The following is a 23,682-nucleotide window of genomic DNA, read 5'->3' on the forward strand; positions in this document are numbered from 1 at the left end:
AGGGAAGGAGCCCGAAGTATGAAGAACCTCGGGATTTGAGGTCAAATCCTTTCCAAGGTGGAGGGAATGATGCAATCCTACCCCGCAAGGTCATTGGATAGAAGACTCCAAGTAAATTGTGTCAAAGATCCAAGGGAAGGCCCTAGGGTTCTCATGAGCCTTAGGGTAGATTTCGAGCCCATGGGCTAAGTAGGAGCCCGCTTATCTTTGTAAATATTAGAATAGATTTTTCCTTCATCTGGGACTTGTATTTTGGTCATTCTAGTAGTATAGGGTTTTAGCCTTGTATTTCGAGGCATTTTGAGTAGTATTTTTAGTAGGGATTTTTTTTTTGTATTTTCATGTATTTTTTCATGGGGGTGACCTTAGCTATTATAGGGGTGTGTAGCTAAGCTCTAGCTTCTCATCTCAAGGAGGTGAGCTTAGCTATTAGAGAGGTGTGTGTAGCTCAGCTCTAGCTTCTTTAGGAATCTTCTTAAGGAAGCTTCTCAAGGAGGTGAGCTTAGTTATGAGAGGGGTGTGTGTAGCTAAGCTCTAGCTTCTCAAGGAAGTTTTCTCAAAGAAGCTTCTCAAGGAAGTTTTCTCAAGAAATCTTCTCAAAGAAGCTACCTAGTCTATAAATAGAAGCATGTGTAACACTTGTTGTAACTTTGATGAATGAGAGTCTTGTGAGACACAACTCAAAGTTCAACTTCTCTCCCTTTTTTTCCTTCAATTTCGTGCTCCCCCCTCTCTCTTTCTCTCCCTCTTTCTTTTCCTCCATTGAAGCATCCTCTCCAAGCTTCTTATCCAAGGCTCATCTTGGTGGTGAAGCTCCTTCTTCCATGGCTTATTCCCTAGTGGATGGCGCCTCTTCTCACCTCTTCTCCTTTGTCTTCCGCTGCATCTCCATGGTGGAAAATCACCATTAAAGGACCTCATTGAAGCTCAAAGATCCAGCCTCCATAGAAGCCCCACAAGCAAGCTTCCATCATGAGATATGATGTAGAACCACTCCATGTAGTCCAATACACACTGTCCAGGAGCAATACAAATCTGACCCACCGGTGCAAGGTATTTAGAAAACTAAATCTATCTATCATCAATATCCTCTATAGATAAAGATGGAGCAACAAGGTGTGGAGGAATGGTCTGCACATAACCAAATTGTCACAACCCTCTTTAGCAGTGTCGTCTCGAACATCTTCGGGGCCCGAAGCAAAAACTAAAAAAGGGACCCCTAAACAACGGAAACGTATTTCATAAATAATTCATTGACAAAAAATTTCATGAATTTATAAATTCAACCAACAAAAAATAAACACAAAACTCTTGTATATTAAAAAGTTCACCAAAATAAAGTTAATAATTTTTTTCCAGATTTTTTAAAAGTTGTAAAGCCCCTCAAAATAAGGGCCCTGAGTCGTCGATCACCTTGCGCATGTGTCCGAGACGGCACGGCTCTTTGATCGGTGTCTGACAATAGATGGACACCATCCGATATATCCAGAAAATAATGAGATCAACTCAACCATAAGAAATCTAGCACACAACTATCAAACGCCAATTTATCCAACCGTTAACGATATGTCGACACTGGTAATGCCTTCCCAGACTTCCAATGGCATACACGTGGTTTCCTCTCATGATAATCCTCATCAGCAATATAGGAAGCAAAAGTAAGGAAATGCTCGTAGGTCCAACACTACAGATATTTAAAAAACAAATCAAATTAAAAAAAAATACTCAATATAAACTACAAAACTAAAAATAAAATTTAAAATAAATTATAAATAATTGTAAAAGTGAGATATATCCTGCAAGTTCGCCGGGCGGTTCTCTTTGACGCATAATTCAAATTCTCATACATATGGACTAGTATAGTAACTCCCCATGAGTAGTTTCCAATTTGGCTGAGGTCACAAAATGCATCCAAGAATACCATATGCACGTGTGTGGCACTCTTGTTAGCAAAGAGTGTGCTGTTAGACAAATGGCCTCAGTTATCTTAAGAAGGGGTAAATTAATTTCTCACTAACAAACTTTTAACCCTCTTCTAAATGATAGGCTCAGAATGCAAAAGTAGAAGTAGCAATCAATTTAATAATGTTCTTTAAACATGAAAGACAAAATTGATTGCAATAATATAAATGAGATAAGGGAATAGAGAAATGCAAACTCAATTTATACTGGTTCGTGTAACATTCCATTTTCGTAAGTCAATTTAAAAAGAATTTTTATTTTTTAAATAAATAAAGTTTTAGAAAAATGATCAGGTTTTTATAAATAAATAAATAATGAGAAATAATGATTTGAAGAGAAAAAAAAAGACATTTGATTTATTCATTTGATAGAATAAAATAGAGTTCTTTTTTATAAAATATTAAAAACAAATAAATAGAGTAATAATAAGTTATGTGTATCCTAGGTATAAATAGCGATGTTAGGTCAGTTTTCAGATGGACGATGCCTCATTTTCCCCTCACTTTCGTTTTTCTCTCTTCTTCTCTCAAAACCCTCTCTTTTTCCCGCAGGCCACCAAACCTGTCTCATAAAAATGACGATCTCAGACTCATTCACCGTTGGATCGTCGCGAAATTTAAAAAACATGTTTGCAACCCAATTCCAAGAATTCTAACCGTTGGAAATTTTGGTATCATGTCTGAGCTAAGATAAATACCCTTTGCATTGTAGCCTTTTCCTTTCCCGTAGAAACCCAAAGCTGTCTCGGTAAAACTATGATCCCGGTTTTGTTAACCGTTGGATTGTCGTGAAATTTTGATATGGTGTTCAAAATTTAACTGCGCACGCCTTCACCGTTGGGATTTGCGAAAGAATATTCGTGAAGGGAGAAAAAGGAATCGCACCAAGACAGTACAAGTGGAGGCTTCAATCCCTTCTCTGTCTCTCTGACGTTTGGGAACTCTATCGGAGCAGTTAGAGGAAAAACTGGAGGAATCTCAGGAAATTGTTAGAGATGCTGCTATTGTTGTCTGAAGACACGTGAGCCCGCTTAGAGGTAAGTGATGAGTTATTCACAATTGGGAATTAGTGAGAACATGTGTAGGGATCCTTAGATATATCAATTGGAATGAGTTTTGGTGTGTTTTTGAAATTTTCATTTTATCCTTATAATTATTACAGTGAATTATATTTGTTTGATGAATCAGTTAATGTCCCAATGAGAAATTGCTATGAAATTGATGTGTTTTTGTGTTGAGTGTGAACCCCTTAGAAAAATTAAGCTCTTTTTATTAACGTAAATTATATTTTAAATAATATTTTTAAATGACTTATTTTATACAAATTATTATCTTGTTCTAATTTTTCTACGACGATGATCAACATGTTTTGTGTATATAATTATTATAATACTAGAATAATAAATTAAAGAAAATTGTAAGGTTGATGCCTAGTGGCAATTTCTTTTGATGTAATACTAAATTATTTGTTATAGAAATTCTTTGATTAAAAACAATGTAGTTTAATTTACTATATACATATACGTATATATGTTTTGTATCATGCAAATATTATTATTGTGTGATGTGTATATGAGTTATAAGGTGTAATAAGTTATTATAATGGTATTATAATATTATTGTGAAGATTGAGTAGTACAAAGTTAAATGTGTGAATTTGTGAGATACATGTAAAAATGATATGGTTGATGTGATATTATGAGATGTTAAATTGTGGGCATGATATTTGATTGTGAATAAGTGTGTGTGTGTTTGACACTTGATGTGACAATAATTATATTGTGAGCTATGAATTATACAGCAACCCGACCAGTGTTATCTTGAGAAAAGTGTAAATGCGTAGTGTTAAAGAGAAAGTGTAGGTTTCCTGTTTAGGAACCAGTGTTAAAGAGAAAGCGTAGGTTTCCTATTTAGGAACCAGTGTTAAATTGTAGCGCAATATGTTGTACGTGTTTAAAACACGAGTGTGAGGTCGTGGGTATTGTATAATTCACGAGCAGTGTCTGTGTGCTAAAATGATTTTAGGGGTTGGACCTGAATCAGGAGGGAGAGGCCCTGACGAACTCTTCGGAGTGTAGGCCTTGGGAGTCACCGAGTTTGAGTGCTCCTTTAAGCCTATGTTGATCTCATATGGTTGGAGCATTCTCGCAAAACATCGTGACCCTGACTGGTCTCCCTATGATCTTACTTAGTGAGAGTGACCTGACAAATCCATTGTGTGGTGTGTCTTGTTATGTACTCCTAAGCGCCCCAGGGTGGTTTTTCACTGACATGATACCACATTGCATATAGGCTTGAGTCTTAGCATAACTGTCTCATGCGCTTGCTAATTGTTTATTATGAAATCGATGTGTTAGTATGTTTTGATCAGAGCGTGTGATTCTTGTGTAATGTGATTGATGATTGAAAAATGTGATTGATGGATGAAAAGTGAACTTTGAATGACAAAGTGGTGGAATTACATGTAAGTTTTATTTGGTTATATATGATATGTATATCTAGTTGTCTTTTCTCTATTAGTTAGGAATGTGATAACTCACTCCCCGTGTGTTGTTTGTGTTTGGATCATGTAATGATCTTGAACTTTGTGTTCGGGGGAGCAGATGACTAGGTGAATTGCTTTAAGGAACCTTGTGCTGGACGTCGAGACACAATGTTCTGATAGGATGTGGCATTGGGGTATAGGGTTTTATATTAATTGTATAAAGTCTTAGACGATTTTGTTTGAACTGAGATGACTTTATTATTTATTTGGACAAGTTTGAATATGATGTAGAAGAAAGTGAATGTGAGCATTTTATCCCTTTGAAAGGCTTGTATTTTAAAAATGTAAAAAAAATACTTTTAATTAATACTTTTAAAGGGTGTCACAGTTCGGCCACTTCCCGTGCCTACATCCAGTCCTCAAGCAACCCGCTTGAGATTTTTCATTCTCTTTGTAAAATCCTTTTACAAAGTCTGAACCACACAGGGACAACCCATCCCTTGTGTTCAGGAATCCTTACAACTTAAGAGACTCTCGGTCCCTTAATCAATCTCTTTGATTTAGAAGAAGAAGAAGAAGAATTCTCTCTTTAAGAGAAGGATATTACAATTGAAGTTCCATGAACTCTTAATAGATTTGCAAGTGTTTGCCCAAGAGTTTTTGAGAGAGCATTTGGCAATGAAGTTCTCTTGGAAAATCTCTCTCTTGCTTTTTGAAGTCAGACACACACATATATATAGGCCCTTTGTGCCTTTTCAAAATGGTTTGAAGAGATGAGTCTTTTCAAAAAGATTTTTCTAAATTTCTTCACTAGTAATCGATTACAGGTTTCTGGTAATCGATTACACAGTTATATTTTGAAGGGTCATGACTTTTGAATTTGAATTTCAAGAGTTTCGTTGCTGGTAATCGATTACACACATCTAGTAATTGATTACAAGTTCAAATTTCAAATTCAAAACCCTTTTAAACAACTATTTTTCAAACTTGTCTTCTAGTAATCGATTACATTGCCTGGTAATCGATTACCAGAGCCTTGCATGTCTTGGAAACACTTTGTTTTGAGGCAAGACTTGATCTTTAGTGAATCTTGAAACAAGGCTTTGTTTGTTGAAGCAATCTTGTATTAATCTTGAAGCATTGCTTATCCTTTGAAGCAACCTTGTTTGATTCTTCTTTGGCATAATCAAAATCATGTATACATACATTCACATTCTCCCCCTTTTTGATGATGACACTCATTATCAAGCAAATTCTTTTTGACATCATCAAAACCTACATGATTTACATGTGCAACCTACTAGATGCAAAAGATATGCTCGAGCTGCTACAGTCCACTCTCTTGTGTCATATTTCCTACGATAAATATCTCACATCCAAGATAACCGAACATATGCCCCATGGCATTGAAATGTCTCATCTCTTGCTTCTTGTGAATTGACTTCAAACAACTCCACTAACAAGTCTATGACTTGGTCTACATGAAGAGCATCAAAGGTATGGAAGGCGCCTGTAATGGGCAGATGTAGCAACGATGCCACATCATCGAGGGTGATAGTGACATCTCCTATCGGAAGATGGAAACTACTAGTTTCCTTATGCCACCTCTCGTCAAAAGCAAATATAAGTCCCCTGTTACCGTGTCCATGGAACATGCAATTAGAGAACTTAATCCTCTGATAGCCACTATGCCTTCAATCTTTGAAGCAGACCTTCCAAATTTCTCTATCTTCCTTCCACGAGAGGACAACTTTAACTCAAGACATTCCTGAAAAAAAAATTAATAATTTCAACTTAAATTAACAATAGTTACAAAAATATTGCATATTTAAAAAAATAAATACCTCTCCATTCCAAACTGTGGTTGTCACATGATAAACATAATCAGTCAAAACTGATGTATCATGGGGTCTGCCTAGAAAATCTTGGGCATCAGCACGTACATCATCAATAACTAGCTCCTGAGGTTGCTCATGAACCCCACCAGCTGCTTGATCCAGATGCTCACCATCCGCAGCATTAGGTGCAGTTGCCTGTTGTCTACATGCAAATGTTGTCAGCCTTCGCCGCTGAGGTACTTCATCCACATCACCACTAACTTCTATCCCAAAGGTTCTTCCTATAACCATGCCTAAAGTTTGATGCAATCCCCTGGTTCTAACCATAATCTGCACATTTAACCAGTAATAACAATTAATGTCATCGTTTAAATAATAGTTGACTTTCATAAACTAACAAATAAAATGACTAATAAATAAATTTAATTTAAAATATTGAATAAATTACTATTTAATTATTCATAAATATATATTTAAGAATTTTTAATTAAATTTTTTAACATTTTTTTATATTCATAAATCAATATACAAATTCTTCTTAAATATTTATAGACTTCACATCGCTAAATCTAGTAAACTTAAATATATGATAAAAATCTAAGTACAATTTTTTTATTTCCAATAAATGAGTATTTTTTATAAACAGATGAAGAAATTTTAATTTTATACTTCCAAATACTATTTATATAAATATTTATTACTATTAGTGTAATAATATTCATATGACTATATCAATAAAAAAAATTGTCGTTTACAACTTTAAATTTTCTTGTTAAACTAATTTCTACAATATATACTTATAAAAATTTGGAATTAATAATATTTAAATATTTTGTAAATAACTATTTCAAATATTCAATATAATTAAATTGCTTAAACAAAATTTGAAAATAATTATTTATTGAATTAATTAATTATTAAAAACCAACTTTAAAAAAATATAATTAGTTAAATAAATACATATTAAAAATACACAACAATATTTATTTATTAAATAAATATTATAACAACAAAATTATTATTTTATTAAATAAATTCAATTATACGGATTTCCAATCCTTATAATGGTTGCGCAATCCCATAGACAGGAAAAGAAGAACTTACAACGAAGGCGAAGATGCTAACATTAATTGGCGGAAGGGCATGAACAATGGCACAAACGGTGACAAACAGTGAAGGAAAACGTCCAAAGATGGAGAGGGAGAGGTTTTAAAGTTTTAAGTGAATGATAATTTCACTACTTCACTTAAAATATTGGATACACAAGAAATTGTGTTGGTTACACCTAACAAATCCCAAGCACCTAGTTTTTTAGAACTGAGATTGACCAAAAAGGAAGGTACTAACTACTATGCTTGACTTTAAGGCCTAATTTCAATGTATCTTATCAATTTTTAATACGAAAATGAAGAAAAATATTGTTATTTTTAAAGTATAAGTAATTTTAAGTTTTTTCGAAAATTCAAACATGCACTTCATTGCCTTGTGCTTGTGTACATCTATACCTGCCAAAGTTTTCACCCCATTCACCCTTTTTTACTTTTTATCGCAAATACATCCCTTGCTTGTCAGAGAAATAGAGAAAAATTGAATAAGCTCAAATATATTCATATATATTCGATTTTTACTGTGTCTATTGAACTAATAATAAACCGCACTAACCAGCCAAAGCAGGTAATAATGTTCTACTGTATAATATTCGTGTTAACCTATTCAGTATTCACCCTCCAAGTTCCTGCTCAAGCAATTTGCTCTCCTTTTTAACAAGATGATTGAGGACTTAATAGTACTTGCTGTGATTATTTCTCAGCATACATAGTTCACAAACTATGTGAGTCAAGTAAGTGCAGTATCCTCCATTGTAGCACTGTCCTTAATTCCTTGTATCATCTTAAGCACTTGCCACATCACCGGCCTCTGCTCTGGCGAGGTTGCACTGCAAATACTGGCAACCTCCGTGAGCATCTCCAGCCGGTTGTCTTCGCTGCCGTCATCGTCCCTCATCGCTCTAACCCAATCTTGCAAATCCGCTGGCGCAAGAAAAGGGTGTTGGGAAGGGTGTTTGCCCGTCAAAAGCTCTATCAGAAGAACCCCAAAAGCATACACATCAGACTTAGCAGTGCACTTGTGGCTAGAGCTGCGAGCCTCCGGTGCTTTGTAAGCCGCTGAATCAGGGTCTTCGGAGAACGAAGAATCTGCAAACAAGGCCAAGCAATAGTCCGTGATACAAGCTTCAAAGTCCACCCCAAGAAGGACATTAGAGGATTTTAGGTTGCCATGGATTAAGGATGAAACTTGATGGATGTAAGCAAGTCCTTGTGCTACATCTTCTGCTATTTTCAAGCATGATGTCCAATGCAATGGTTTTGCCCTCGCTGATCTTGAACCTGGGCATAATAATCATCATCAAACATCAATTGGGCAATAACTGATAGCATGTTTGAGGTGGCCGTGAGGTGAGTCAAAATTAATTTTGATTTCATGGTAGATGTGAAACACATTATTTTGGAAAAATCATGGTGACAATGATTCTTTTTTATCAGATGATGCTGATTTTGAGGTAATCACCATGATTTTTAATGGTATCCAAACATGCTATGGAACTGATTGGTCCCCCCACACACCAAGAAGTTCAGGTCTTTTGACATAGAATTACTATAAAAATTGAAAATTTTGAAATAAAAACTGCATTTGCCTCAACTAAGGGTCAACCAAATGAAGCACGTTAGTCAACCTGGCATGAAAAATGGTCCAAACATATCACACAATCCAACCAAAATAGTCCAAACAGAGGACCAAAATCAAGCCAACCCCGTGCTTGTCGACATTGGATACCACCCAACCCGGAAAGCCAGTGCAGGTAAGGAAAAACACAAAGGAACAAACAATCAAAAAATAGGCAACACACAATGCACTGACCAATCTGACACATAATACCATTCCACATATCACACACTAACAACACACCATCCATCAAATAACGCTCTAATCGAAGTACCATGCCCCACAACATTTATCCTCAGTCGTGTTCGAACCTTCAACTACTCCAAACCCAAAAGGGCCAAAAACCCAATTTGACATGAGAATTAAGGTTTCAAAAAATGACACATGATCGCGATTTTGACTGAACGTCAATGCTTTTGGGTTCTTTGTGACTGTATCAAAATTGTAATTGTGGATGCATTGCATCAGTCATATTTATCAATAATTTCCCATAATATAAAAATTCACTACCTAATGATAGCCACAATTTAAAACCTTAATTACAGTGCAGAAAGAATGTGGCTGGCAAAAAATAACAAGAGTAAAAAAAAATTGAACTTTTTTCATAAATTAAAATCAAATATTATACATATAAACAAGAAAATTTCTAGTCTAGGAATTTTTTAATTCATTTTACTTTTTTTTCTTAAAGAGAAATTTATAAAAAAAATACAAATTAGGGACTTTTTTTTTTCTGGATCAGAAAGCTTAAGTTAATTTGGTACCAACATAACAAATTCGCGGCGAAATTCAAACTCATCCTCCCGAATACGAGTTTAATCCTTATCGACTAGATGAATATTTGTTGACACAAAAGAGACTTAAACCCTATTGAATTCTTAATTTTAGTTAAGAAATGCAAGAGTGAAAAGGTGAATTACCGTGAACGAGGTTGAAGAGGCTGCCATTGGGCTGATAATCATAAATAACAAGCCTCTCTCCCTTGGCCTGAAAATAAGCCCTCAAAGGCACCAAATTGGGGTGTCTCAGCCTCCCCACAACCTCCATATGCCTCTCAAACACTTCCCCGTCACTCCCCGCTGCCGCGCTTTTCTCTCCGTCCAACCTCTTCACCGTCACAATCAGCCGCGAATCCATCACCGCCTTGTAGGTGGTCCCCACGTTCCCCCTCCCCAGAAACTCCGCAGAAGCCCTCATCAGCATCTCCAGCGTGTAACTCTGCACCTCCCCGCAGCAGAACACCAGCTTCCCGCTCCTGTGCGCCTCCTCCATCTTCCTCATCTTCACCTCTCTCTCACCTTCCACCGCAACCACCACACCACCCCCTTCCACCTCAGGACTCTCCAAAACCACACCTTTCGCTCTAAAAGCTTTACCATTTTGTTTCTTTCTCACCAAAGAAACCACTGTGAGAGTGAAAGCAGTTACAAGAACAACCGCAACGACAAACCCAACAACAAGTCCTGTTTTTATATGATGCTTTGTTTTGGTGGAAGAAGAAGGAACAACCAAAATACCTTGAGACTGTTCACTCTGGCTCAAGGGGGTGGTAGAAGATGACGTGGCGGGGCCGAAGAAATGTGAACGAGGGTCGCACTCTTTGTGAACAATCTCCCCGCAGAGACCGGGGTTACCTGAAGCGAAAAAACAAAAACAATAAGACACCCAAAAGAGAGAATAAGTGAAATCTCGGTATCATGTAAATCCGAGTTATACAATCGGGTCTGGCCACTCCAAACGCATTCTACAATAGACAGTTTGTAAACTTAAGTTTAGACTAAACTTGAGTTTGCTAAAATATCACAGTAGTTGCTTATTTTAAACTGATTTTTTAGACTAAATTTTAGCCTCAAACGTATTTTTGCGAAGAAATCAAAGATGACGTCAAATTCATTTTTCCATCCACCTGAGTTTGGAGTTCCTCGCGGGTAAACCAAACATAATGCGTTTGGAGTGACTTAACCAGCTTGTATAACCCGGATTCGCATGATACCGAGATTCCACTTCCAAAACAAACAGCAAATATCGGTTGTTAATTGTTTGCAGAAGAGAATTCGAACCCACGAAATCTCCCATACCTGAAAACGATTGTGCATTTAATTTGGCGAGAGTCGGGGTGACGGGCACCGGGCCGGTGAGATTGTTGTAGGACAGGTCGAGGAGTTTCAAGGTGGTCTGGTTGAAGGAAGGAAGCGTGCCGGAGAAGTTGTTGGAGTTGAGACGGAGCGCGATGAGGCGGTGGAGGAGGGTGACGTTTCCGGGGAGGGGACCGGAGAAGCGGTTGTGGGAGAGGGAGAGAGTGAGGAGGCGGTGGAGGAGGAGGAGGGAGGGAGGGAAGGAGCCGGAGAAGCTGTTGTGGTCGAGGAAGAGGGACTTGAGGTTGACGAGTGGGCTTAGATCGGGGATGGGCCCGAAGAGGGAGTTGTTGCGGAGGCTGAGGACTCGGAGCTGGTCCAGACTTGTGAGAGTGTGCGGCGGGAATGGGCCTCGCAGGCCCATGGACTGGGCCACGAAGCTGACCACTCTGCCCTGCGCGCACTTCACGCCCTGCCACTCGCAGTAGTCGTACCGCTCGTTGAGGGAGTAGAGGAGCTTGTTGTCTTGGTCCGCTAGACGCTTAAACGACAACAACGAAACCGCGTCGGAGGGGAGCATTGGGGGCGCGGAAGAGGCGAGGGTCAAGAAGAAGCATAGGAACAGAGGGCGGAGTTTTGTTGCTGTTGTTGTCGTTTTGGGATGATGATGCATTTTGGGAATATACGGTGTGGATACTGTGTGTGTGTGTGTGTGTTTCGCTTCTTTTCTTTTGTTTTTTTCAGCGGTTGGAGGTGGAAAACTGAGACATGTTTAGAAAGCGGAAGATGAAAGAGGAGTGTAGAGGGAAATGTTGTGAAAAGTGACAGTAGAGAAACCAAGTAGCCAAGTCAGCGGTGCTCAAGTGGTGAAAGCTAACAGTAGTGCGGAGCAGCTGGACTTTTTAAGTCGGACTCACGTGAATGTGGGGAATGCTCGAAATTATTACCAAATGTTATGCTATCAATGCCAAGAGGGTTTTTTTTTTATGCTTTGTTTCTGTGTTTTTTTTTTTTTTAATTTATGAGAATAGAAGAGTGTTAATAAATTTATAATAATTTACCCACATTTACTTAATCAAATGATATAGATCGGTTCAGACTTTGTTTCTGTGTTTAATATGAAGTTGTGAATGATGATTTGTGTGGTCTTAATTTCATCTCCACTTCCACAGTTCCACTTTTTTTTTTCTTTCTTTTAACTTTTACTTCTACTCAAAGTAAGAGAATTGTAGAATAACGATTTCCAATCTGATCTCGGTTTGATCTTAATCCTGTTACTTTAAGTATCAGCAGAGTTTATTAAATGCTTCAACCTATTGTATACTATATTTCTCGTTTTGATATGCAGTAATTTCTATTTTTGAAATTTTGATTTATTTTATATTCTTGATTGCCTTACATTATTTGGTATTATTTTTTATATTTTTTTATAAATTATCTATTTTTTAAATTAAAATTATTAATTTTAATATTATAATTACTTTAAATGTGTATAATACTAATATGTTCTTCTATTGTTTATAGCAACATTATTAGTGCCTCCTTCATTTATTTTTACGTGTACATTAATACCATTGAGTGCAATGTAACTTATATATTATTGACATTTGTACTTCTTCATGAATTTAAATGAAATCTATCAATGTTTTTATTTACTTTTAATACTACAGTACATTTTAGAATAAAAACATTTTTAATTAAAATAATCAGACACTAGATTATGTCATTATATTTTGTAAAAGAACGTGAGTTGGAAATGAATAAATATAATTATAAAATAGAAAAAATAACGTTCACAAATTTGTGTCTAAATAACAAATTTAAGTTAATTCATAAATTAGCTTTTTATGTGTTTTATGAAAATTCGAAAGTCGGTCTCCCTTAAATTGACTTTCTAATGTCATGATTTTAGAAAGAAAAAAATGACATTGAGAAGTCGTTTTTGTAAACATTTTTAATTTGACAAACTGTGATTTATTTTATAGCATGTCTATTCTTTTTATCACACGTTTTTTCTTCTTATGAACCGTGAAGTGAGATTAAAGCAACATGAAAAATCTTGTGTTATTTCATGGGATGACTAGTCAATTTGATTGTTACATATAATTATAAAGCTCATTGTCTTGAGAGAGAAGGGCTTTTATTTTCTCTATTGTTTATTAAAAGTGGGTTTTGAAGCTTTTGGGTTATTTCTTAATAGTATTTATTAAAGTCATGTAGTTTTAAAACTAGTTATTTATTAGGGATTATTTTGTCACAAAGTATCCAGGAGATGTCATCCTAAATGTTGTCGTCTTATATTTTTGGTTTGCAAACTAGCAGGAGGTGTCGCTCTTGTTTGGCCTTTTCTCATTATTAGAAAATTTATTTTTAACATCGTTAGAATAATATCGGTTTTCTAACGAAAATGCGGTGACATAATCATAAATAATATAACTTCATTAACATTAATTTTTTGAAAAATCAATGTTAAAGTGAGTTGGTTAACATCGGTTTTTCAAAAACTGATGTTAACGTGACTTTGTTAATATCGATTTTTGAAGAAAACCGACGTTGTATTATCATATTTATTATATTTTTTGCGCTTCTGGCACTTCAATCGTCTCCCTCGCGCTTTCTGCAACTTTACTACCTTGAACCCTTTCTAGTTCTCACTCTCACTCTCGCGGTACTGAAACCATTGTCGACACTATCACTCTCGATCTCACTCTCGCTCACAGTCATCTAGGTCTTAGTCTTACTCTCGTTCTCGATCTCACTCGGCATTGAGCCCTTTCTAGTATGTTTTTCTCTCGAAGCTTTGTGGATTGTGTGTATCTTCCTCCTTCTACACTGTAGGAGAAACTTTTCAATTTTCTTTAGTCTGTGATTGTGGCTGTGTTGATTGTTGAACCTGATTAGTAGTAGGTGGTGATGGTTGAATAGTGTTGTAACCACCATCAGCATTGTCATTGTCACTACCATTACCAATGGTGATTAGTAATAGTAAATTTGTCTTTGATTTTTTTTCTACTTGCTACCGTGACAACCTATTTTGTTTGGTGAATGATGAAGATTTGGTGGGAGTTAAAAAGATTGATTAGTGATTGTTAGGGTCTAATTTTTTTTACAACAATATCCGTCAATGTTTTTAAAGGATAACTATTCTCAAATAAACATGACACGATATAACACATTTGCTTATATTAGTTTGTTTGTTAAATGTAGCCTTATGATGAATTTAGTAGGTCATTTATTGTAAGATGGAACGATGAAATAGACCATACTTGGCATCTACTAGACACTAATGACAACATGTACTCTGTTACATACAACCAAGATCTGGTGAGCCCAACTCTATTGGCTGGATGGACAGAACTTAGAGATTTCTATGGATTCAATAGAAATCATCAAGTAACCATGACCCATTTTGGACAGAGTGTTTTCTTCCTCACCATTTTCAAAAGCAACTCTAAACAAAAGATTATCCCAAATGGCACTCCTTGTACCACCAAGCTCCTAACTCAGTCACTTTTAAAGTCTTGCTGAGTGAGTACAAAGTGACTAGCAACAGTTTGGTAAGAAATTAAGCACTCCTTTGTCTGTCCAATTTTAAAATCATATACATATCTAATATGAATTTAATGTTAATTTCAAGATGTGTTGAGTACCATGTTGTTAGTTGTTATTCATGAGTTAGTTTGATATTGAATATATGCAAGGAATTAGTGCTTTACCTCCAATTTATGGTTCTTTTTGTAGGAATAGCACATCATTTTCTGTTTAGTGTGATTTTATAGAGTAAGAACTCCAATTTTGTGAATTGATGTTGAATCCAACTCAGTTTCAGGCCAAAGAACAGAAGGTCAAGTAGCTGATGACTCACTCAGTGAGGTAGATCCGCTCAGCGAGTGGCTTCCGCTTAGCGAGGCATACAGCTCGCTTAGCGGGTTAGGAAACCCTAGAAGAGGATAAGTCAGAGATGTGCTCGCCCAACACGCAACCAACCCGCCCAGTGAGGACGTTTTCTCTTCTCGCGCTCAGCGCGCCCAGTCTCGCTAAGCCAAAATTCACTTACTCTCGCTTAGCGAGCCAGTCTCGCTAAGCAAACCTTCGGAAGTTGAAAGGTCCAAGAGCCTTTATAACTCTGAGGTTGGCGAATTTTCTAAGGGAGCACATATTTTGAAGAACAGAAGACAGAAAGAGAGTAGAAGAGAGAGCTTAGGTTAGAAGGAGTGAAGTTTAGGGTTTGTAGGAGACATCCTCAACCATCTTTTGCCATTTTCTTTCACTCAAAACTATTCCTTCCTTGTATTGTGAGATTGCATTGCTTGTAATGGAAGGCTAAGCCTCTTTGTTGGGGAGTTCTACTGAAAACCTTGATGTAACATTCTTTCACTATCTATTTAATGTTATTTTTACGTGTTCATTGCTTCTATCTATGCTTATTTTACATGTTTGTGGCTTGATCACCCATTTGTATGTATAGTTAGGATTTTTAGCATTGGGAAATGCTTTAAAGCCTTAGAACTTGGTAGAGCAAGCTAGAAATCTGCATGTTTAGGAATGGAGTGCAGTGATCTAGTCCATATTATGTTGTAGGCTTAATGTAACTCTTTTAGACTAAATTTGTTGAGGGATCAAGGACGAAGTTTAAAGAGAGTTAGGCTCATTCACTAGAGGGATCTTGGTTTGAGTAGTTTCTCAGCATAAGAACACTAGGATAACGTTAAATAGAGAAAAATACATATTAAACATCAAGAGAAATTCAGTAGAACAACCCAACGCTTTTTACTTGATAGTTTTCACCTTCATAATTTAGATATTTAGTTTATGTTCAAATAAATTTTAGTCCAGAATCCAACTTGATATTTACTTTGCTTTTAATCCATACAAATGTTTGCACAATGAATGTACAATGTCTGAGTGAAACATATTGCCTGAGGAAACGATAGTCGGTCTTAACGTTTTATACTACTTGAGCGAATCGGTACACTTGCCGACCTCCGAACAAGTTTTTGGCGCCATTGCCGGGGAATTTCTTTCCACTTAGATAGTATAATTCAGTTTGGAAACATTTATTCTTTATTCTTTGATTGATTCAGTAAATAGATAGTTAGAATTCAAGTTTTTTTCTCTTGACTTAGTTAACTGCTGCTCTGTTTAGTACTTCTTGTATATGAGGTAATTCTTCAGTAGGGGATTTAGCTCCACTAGATTTGGAGATTGAAGCTACTTGCAGGAGAAACAACGCAAAAAAAAGGAGAAAAGCTTTACAAGAAAGGACAGCACAACCAAGTTCTGAGGGAACTCGTTCATCTGAATCATCTTCAGCATTTCCAGCAGACTTGAGGGAATCCGAAGTTGGTGTGTCTGAAGCACACATTATGGTGGAAGATCAACCACAGAAGGTTACTCTTAAGGACTATTGTAGCTCTATCGTGCCGCAATTTTTCACAAGCATTGCATGGCTGAAAGTTCAAGCTCATAACATCACATATCCTCATTCCTTGATCCAGCTGATTCAAGGAAATCTGTTTCATGGTTTGCCAAATGAAGACCCTTATGCACACCTTGCAACATACATAAAAATCTGCAATACAATGAAAATTGCAGGGGTGCCAGAAGATGTAGTGAGGCTCAGTTTGTTTTCAGTCTTTTTGGCTGGAGAAGCAAAGAGGTGGCTGCATTCTTTCAAAGGAAACAACTTAAAGACATGGGAAGAAGTAGTAGAGAAATTTCTGAAGAAATACTTCCCTGAATCAAAGATAGCTGAAATCAAGGCAGCTATTTCCTCATTCCATCAATTTCCAGATGAGTCCTTGAGTGAAGCGCTTGAAAGATTCCATAGCTTGCTGCGGAAGACACCTACTCATGGATTCTCCGAGCCCATTCAGCTGAACATTTTCATTGATGGTTTGAGATCGCAGTCCAAGCAATTATTAGACGCTTCTGTTGGATGAAAGATTAAATTGAAGACTCCTAAAGAAGCAATGGAACTTATTGAGAATATGGCTGCTAGTGATCATGCTATTTTGCATGATAGAACTCATGTTCCCACCAAAAGAAGCCTGTTAGAGCTTTCTTAACAAGATGCACTGTTGGCACAAAACAAGCTGCTAGCTAAGCAGCTGGAATCACTCACAGAGACACTCAGCAAGCTGCCAACACAGTTACAAGTGGCTCAACCTTCCCATTCAGCAGTTATGTAGGTTGGAGGTGTAGAAGCAAAGCTTCATGGTGAATCAAAGGTGATTCAAAGGTGTTTTGATGATAACAATGATGATAACAAAAGATGATGACAAAGGTGATGACAAAAATCTCAAAGATCAATCAAGAACAATTCAAGAGTTCAAGATAAGAATCAAGAAGAATTCAAGACTCAAGAAGAAAGTCTAGAGACAATAATCAAGATTCAAGGTTCAAGATCTCAAGAATCAAGATCAAGATTCAAGAATGAAGAGAAGACTCAATCAAGATAAGTATTAAAAAGTTTTTCAAAACTTTGAATAGCACATGAGTTTTTGACAAAACCTTTTACCAAAGAGTTTTTACTCTCTGGTAATCGATTACCAGATTGTTGTAATCGATTACCAGTAGCAAAATTGTTTTGAAAAAGTTTTCAAATTGAATTTACAACGTTCCAATTATTTTCAAAAAGCTGTAATCGATTACAATGTTTTGGTAATCGATTACCAGTGCCTTTGAATGTTGAAATTCAAATTCAAATGTGAAGAGTCACATCCTTTCACACAAAAGCTTTGTGTAATCGATTACACTAATTTGGTAATCGATTACCAGTGTTTGTTTCTGAATAAATCAAAAGATGTAACTCTTCAAAAGGTTTTTGACTTTTTCAAATTGGTTTTAAGTTTTTCTAAAAGTTATAACTCTTCTAAATGGCCTTCTTGACCAGACATGAAGAGTCTATAAAAACAAGGCTTTGTTATACACTTATTCATTCATTCAATACTTTTACACTTATTTCATACAATCCTTTACAAGCCTTGAATCTCTTTGAACTTCTTCTTCTTCTTTGCACCAAAAGCTTTCTGAAGTTTTCTGGTTTTCTAAACCTTGAAAACTTGTGCTATTCATCTTTTCATTCTCTTCTCCCTTTGCCAAAAAGAATTCGCCAAGGACTAACTGCCAGAATTCTTTTTGTGTCTCTCTTCTCCCTTTTCCAAAAGAACGAATGACTAACCGCCTGAATTCTTTTGTGTCTCCCTTCTCCCTTGTCAAAGAATTCAAAACGACACAGTCTGAGAATTCTTTTGATTCTTCTCATTCCCTAATACAAAAGTGTTCAAAGGACTAACCGCCTGAGAATTCTTTTGTATCCCCATTCACAAAGTATCAAAGGTTTAACAGCCTGAGATCTTTGTCTTAACACATTGGAGGGTACATCCTTTGTGGTACAAGTAGAGGGTACATCTACTTGGGTTTGACTGAGAACAAGAGAGGGTAAATCTCTTGTGGATCAGTTCTAGTGGAGGGTACATCCACTAGGTTCAAAGAGAACAAGGGAGGGTACATCCCTTGTGGATCTTTGCTTGTAAATGGATTTTTACAAGGTTGAAAGAAATCTCAAGGACCGCAGGTCGCTTGGGGACTGGATGTAGGCACGGGTTGTTGCCGAACCAGTATAAAAACTCTTGTGTGTTTGTCTCATTCTTCCCTACTCTTTTACTTTTCACTGTGCATTTAATTTCCGCTTTTACTTTCTGTTATGTTTCTCTTCTACTCCTCATTCTCTTAACAATTTAGTAAAAGCCTTAGAAGAGTAATTTTTTAATTAGTAAAGGTTTAGGAATAATTAATTCAACCCCCCCTTCTTAATTATTCTGAGGCCACTCGATCCAACAGGAGGTTGCAGCATATGTGGAGGAGCACATGAATCTGGCTATTGCTTACCCTTAGATGATGCTACAAAGGAAGTGAATTACATGGGGAATCAAAACAGACAAGGATTTCATGCAGGCGGTTTTTCAGGTTACCAGCAAGGAGGAAATTTCAATCAAAATCAGGGGCAAGGATGGAGGTCACATCCAGAGAATCAGTTCAATAAAGACCAAGGAGGACCATCCAACAGACCTCGGAATCAGGGGCCTAGCTTGTACGAGAGGACCACTAAGCTGGAAGAGACTTTGGCTCAGTTCATGCAAGTTTCAATGTCCAACCATAAGAGCACTGAGTCAGCCATCAAGAACCTGGAGATCCAAGTGGGACAGTTAGCTAAGCAAATAGCTAAGAATTCTTCTAGAGGTTTTGGAGCTAATACAGAGAAAAATCCCAAAGAAGAATTTAAGGTTGTCATAACTAGAAGCAAGAGGGAGACCATGATGGAGGATGAAAGTAGGACTGGTGAGGAGAAGGAGTTAGAAGCTGAGGCAGAAAAAGAAAATGAGGAAGATCAGATGAGGGAGAAAAAAATAAGTGAAGAAGAACAACAAAAGAATGAAAAAAAAAGAGAAAATGAGGAAGAGAAAAAGACAAAGAGTGAGTTGGCCAGAGAAAAGAAGAAGGAGGTTGTTCCATGTACAGGGAAAGAAGCACCATATCCATTGGTGCCATCTAAGAAGGACAAGGAATGACACTTCACTTGTTTCCTTGATATCTTCAAGAAATTGGAGATAGCTATCCCATTTGGAGAAGCCTTGCAACAAATGCCACTCTACTCCAAGTTTCTCAAGGATTTATTGACCAAGAAAGGCAAATATATCCACAGTGATAATATTATGTTGGAGGGAAATTGTAGTGTTGTTATTCAGAGGATCCTTCCACCAAAATACAAGGATGCAGAGAGTGTCACAATCCCTTGCTCAATTGGTGTTGTGTCAGTTGGAAAAACCCTTATTGACTTAGGGGCTAGCATTAATTTGATGCCTCTATCCATGTGCAGAAGGATTGGAGAGATGGAAATCATGCCAACAAGAATGACATTGTAGCTGGCAGATCGCTCAATTACAAGGCCATATGGCATAGTGGAAGACGTGTTGGTCAAAGTGCGTCAATTTACTTTCCCTATAGATTTTGTGATAATGGACATTGAAGAGGATGCTGAAATCCCACTAATTTTAGGTTGTCCCTTCATGTTAACAGCCAATTGTGTGGTTGATATGGGGAAAGGTAATCTTGAAATGAGTATGGATGACCAGAAGGTTACATTCAATTTGTTTGAAGCCATGAAGCACCCAAGTGACCATAAGGCCTATTTTAAGGTAGAAAAGGTTGAACATGAGGTAGACATGGTAGCTAGAGCCATGGTGCTGCAGTCCCCACTGGAAAAAGCACTGACTAATACTATGAAGTGTATGACAACGGAGGAAGAAAAAGAATTGCAGAACTGTTTGGAAGAATTAGAGGGTTTAGAAGAAAATCCTTCTGAAAAAGTTGTATTTGAAGAATTGAATAAGGACATTCCGGCAGAAAAGGCCAAAGTGGAGTTAAAAACTCTTCTAGAGCATTTGAAGTATGTGTTCTAGGGAGAAAATGAAGCAAGTCCAGTGATCATCATCAATTCTTTAAGAAAGGAGGAGGAATCTCAGCTAGTGGAAGTTTTGAAGAAACACAAGGCAACTATTGGATGGCACATTTTTTATCTCAAAGGAATCGACCCTTCTTACTGCATGCATAAGATCAACATGGAAGCTGATTATAAGTCTGTAAGACAGCCACAAAGAAGATTGAATCTAGTTATGAAGGAAGAAGTGCAGAAGGAAGTACTTAAACTGCTAGAAGCAGGTCTCATTTATCCTATTTCAGACAGTGTGCATGGTTTAGCCCTGTATAGATGGTTCCAAAAAAGGAGGCATGATGGTAATTCGAATTGTGAATAATGATTTGATCCCCACAAGAACCGTCATTGGGTGGAGGATGTGTATCGATTATAGAAAATTGAATGATGCCACCAGAAAGGATCACTACCCACTTCCCTTCATGGATCAAATGCTTGAAAGGTTGGTTGGACAATCATTTTATTGCTTTTTATATGGATACTTTAGCTACAATCAGATTGTTGTGGACCGAAATGATAAAAAAAAGACAGCATTCAGCTGTCATTTTGGTGTGTTTTCTTATAGACGAATGCCCTTCGGTCTTGACAACGCTCCAGCAACTTTTTAGAGATGCATGATGGCAATATTTGCTGACATGGTGGAGAAATGCATCAAAGTGTTTATGGATGACTTCTCTGTCTTTGGCTCATCTTTTGATTGTTGTCTAGCAAATCTAAAGCGAGTCTTGCAACGATGTGAAGAGACCAACTTAGTGTTTAATTGGGAAAAATGCCATTTTATGGTTCAAGAAGGAATTGTGTTGGGCCGCAAAATCTCTCTGAGGGAGATTGAAGTAGATAAAGCTAAAATTGATGTGATTGATATGCTACCTCCTCTAGTGAATGTCAAGGGAGTGAGAAGCTTTTTAGGGCATGTTGGGTTCTACAGGCAGTTTATAAAAGACTTTTCAAAGATTGTCAAACCACTCAGTAATTTTCTCAATAAGGACGCTGTGTTTTTATTCGATGAAGAGTGTTTGAAGGCATTCAACACTCTAAAGACCAATCTAGTGTCTGTTTCCGTCATTACAGCACCAGGTTGGGGCCAAGAGTTTGAGCTCATGTGTGATGCAAGTGATTATGTTGTAGGTGTTGTATTGGGCCAGAGAAAAGGTAGAGTCTTCCATGCTATTTATTATGCCAGCAAAGTTTTAAATGATGCCCAAATGAATTATGCCACCTCAGAGAAGGAAATGCTTGCAATTGTGTATGCTTTGGAAAAGTTCAAATCACACTTAGTGGGATCGAAAGTTATTGTTTACACTGATCATGCAGCCATTAAGTATTTATTGAATAAAGCTGACTCCAAGCTAGATAAATCAGGTGGATTTTTGTTGCTTCAGGAATTTGACCTAGTGATCCAAGACAAGAAAAGATTTGAAAATCTTATGGCGGACCACTTGTCAAGACTAGTCAATGAAGAGGTGACTTTGAAGGAGCTAGAGATAAGAGATGAATTCCCTGATGAATCGTTGTTCATGGTGAATGAAAGGCCATGGTTCGCTTATTTGGCCAACTTCAAGGCAGCTGGAATCATTCCAAAAGATTTGACTTGGTAGCAAAGGAAGAAATTCTTGCATGATGCCTGATTTTATGTTTGGGATGACCCACATTTGTTTAAAATTAGTGTTGACAACCTTTTGCAAAGGTGTGTAACAAAGGAAGAAGCAAGGAGCATATTGTGGCATTGCCACAATTCACCATGCGGAGGTCATTACAATGGAGACAAAACAACAACTGAAGTCCTGCAATTAGGATTCTTTTGGCCAACACTTTTCAAAGATGCTCATGAACATGCCACTCAATGTGATCAATGTCAACGAATGGGAGGAATCTCTAGAAGAAATGAAATGCCCTTGAAGAATATAATGGAGGTGGAAGTCTTTGACTCCTGGGGAATTGACTTTGTAGGTCCTCTTCCTCCATCTTTTGGCAATGAATATATCCTTGTGGTTGTGGATTATGTCTCCAAATGGGTTGAAGCAGTGGCTGCCCCAAAGAATGATGTCTAAACTATAGTGAAGTTCTTGAAGAAGAATATTTTTGCTCACTTTGGAATGCATAGGGTCCTAATCAGTGATGGGGGCTCTCACTTTTGCAACAGCCAACTGCAGAAGGTGCTAGGCCATTATCATGTCACACACAAAGTAGCCTCACTGTATCAGCCACAAACAAATGGTCAAGCTGAAGTTTCCAATAGGGAACTAAAGAAGATTCTGGAGAAAACTGTGGCCTCCACTTAGAAGGATTGGTCTAGCAAGCTGGATGATGCACTATGGGCTTACAGGACTGCCTTCAAAACCCCTATAGGCCTATCTCCATTTCAAATGGTTTATGGCAAAGCTTGCCATTTTCCATTAGAAATGGAACATAAAGCATACTGGGCTTTGAAGTTCTTAAATTTTGATGAGACTCTATCAGGGGAAAAGAGAAAGTTGCAACTCTTGGAGCTGAAAGAGATGAGGTTGAATACTTATGAGTCTTCAAGATTGTACAAAGAAAAAGTGAAGGCTTGTCATGACAAGAAGCTGATAAAGAAAGATTTTAGGCCAAGCCAACAAGTTCTGCTATTCAACTCAAGATTGAAGCTATTTCCAGGCAAGTTAAAGTCTAAATGGTCTGGACCATTCACCATCAAGGATGTCAAGCCTTATGGAGCAGTGGAATTATTTGACCCTTAGTCAGAAACTCTGAATATAACATGGATAGTGAATGGCCAGATATTGAAGCTATACCACGGTGGGAACATTGAGAAATTGACCACCATTTTGCAATTACAGGACCCTTAGAGGTAACATATGTCAAGCTAGTAACGTTAAATAAACACTTATTGGGAGGGAGCCTAGCTTTTTCTTTATTTTCTCAATCATTTTTTTTGTTCATCATTGCATGTAGTTAGTTTTTGACTTATTTGTGATTGCTAGAGTAAAATACTAAGCATGTTTTGTATGTTAAAGGGGTTGGCAAAAGCTTCTCTGAAGCATTGGATGAGGAAAGAACTTAGAAAAATTTTCAGTCATCTACTCGCTCAGCGCGCCTCATGCGCTAAGCGAGACATACCCTA

At 37.2% G+C, this 23,682-nt stretch overlaps 4 protein-coding genes across 5 annotated transcripts; 2 read left to right on the forward strand and 2 right to left on the reverse strand.

Moving 5' to 3' along the window:
• Positions 1–6,001: 6,001 nt before the first annotated feature.
• On the reverse strand, positions 6,002–6,579 carry LOC121174934 (uncharacterized). Its single transcript, XM_041015825.1, has 2 exons — positions 6,291–6,579; positions 6,002–6,214 (listed from the first exon to the last, which is right to left on the reverse strand). The coding sequence occupies exons 1-2, from the start codon at positions 6,573–6,575 to the stop codon at positions 6,014–6,016; spliced, it is 486 nt and encodes a 161-aa protein (XP_040871759.1). The 5' UTR covers positions 6,576–6,579; the 3' UTR covers positions 6,002–6,013.
• A 1,292-nt stretch (positions 6,580–7,871) lies between these two features.
• LOC100786526 (probable inactive receptor kinase At5g67200) lies at positions 7,872–12,035 on the reverse strand. Of its 2 annotated transcripts, XM_014775548.3 has the most exons (4): positions 11,087–11,983; positions 10,526–10,642; positions 9,929–10,414; positions 7,872–8,671 (listed from the first exon to the last, which is right to left on the reverse strand). In XM_014775548.3, the coding sequence occupies exons 1-4, from the start codon at positions 11,754–11,756 to the stop codon at positions 8,121–8,123; spliced, it is 1,824 nt and encodes a 607-aa protein (XP_014631034.1). In that variant the 5' UTR covers positions 11,757–11,983; the 3' UTR covers positions 7,872–8,120. The 2 variants fall into 2 exon arrangements, with proteins under 2 accessions (XP_014631034.1, XP_003525765.2); XM_003525717.5 differs by having other exon boundaries at positions 9,929–10,642; positions 11,087–12,035.
• Positions 12,036–19,008: 6,973 nt separating this feature from the next.
• LOC100786008 (uncharacterized) lies at positions 19,009–20,010 on the forward strand. The gene is made up of 2 exons (XM_006580678.1): positions 19,009–19,452; positions 19,687–20,010. Exons 1-2 carry the CDS (start codon positions 19,009–19,011, stop codon positions 20,008–20,010), a joined length of 768 nt encoding a protein of 255 aa, XP_006580741.1.
• A 2,687-nt stretch (positions 20,011–22,697) lies between these two features.
• On the forward strand, positions 22,698–23,299 carry LOC102670198 (uncharacterized). The gene is made up of 2 exons (XM_006580677.1): positions 22,698–22,735; positions 22,906–23,299. The coding sequence occupies exons 1-2, from the start codon at positions 22,698–22,700 to the stop codon at positions 23,297–23,299; spliced, it is 432 nt and encodes a 143-aa protein (XP_006580740.1).
• The last annotated feature ends 383 nt before the right edge of the window (positions 23,300–23,682 follow it).

Source organism: Glycine max, chromosome 5 (assembly GCF_000004515.6).
Source record: "Glycine max cultivar Williams 82 chromosome 5, Glycine_max_v4.0, whole genome shotgun sequence".
NCBI classification, from domain to species: Eukaryota; Viridiplantae; Streptophyta; class Magnoliopsida; order Fabales; family Fabaceae; genus Glycine; species Glycine max.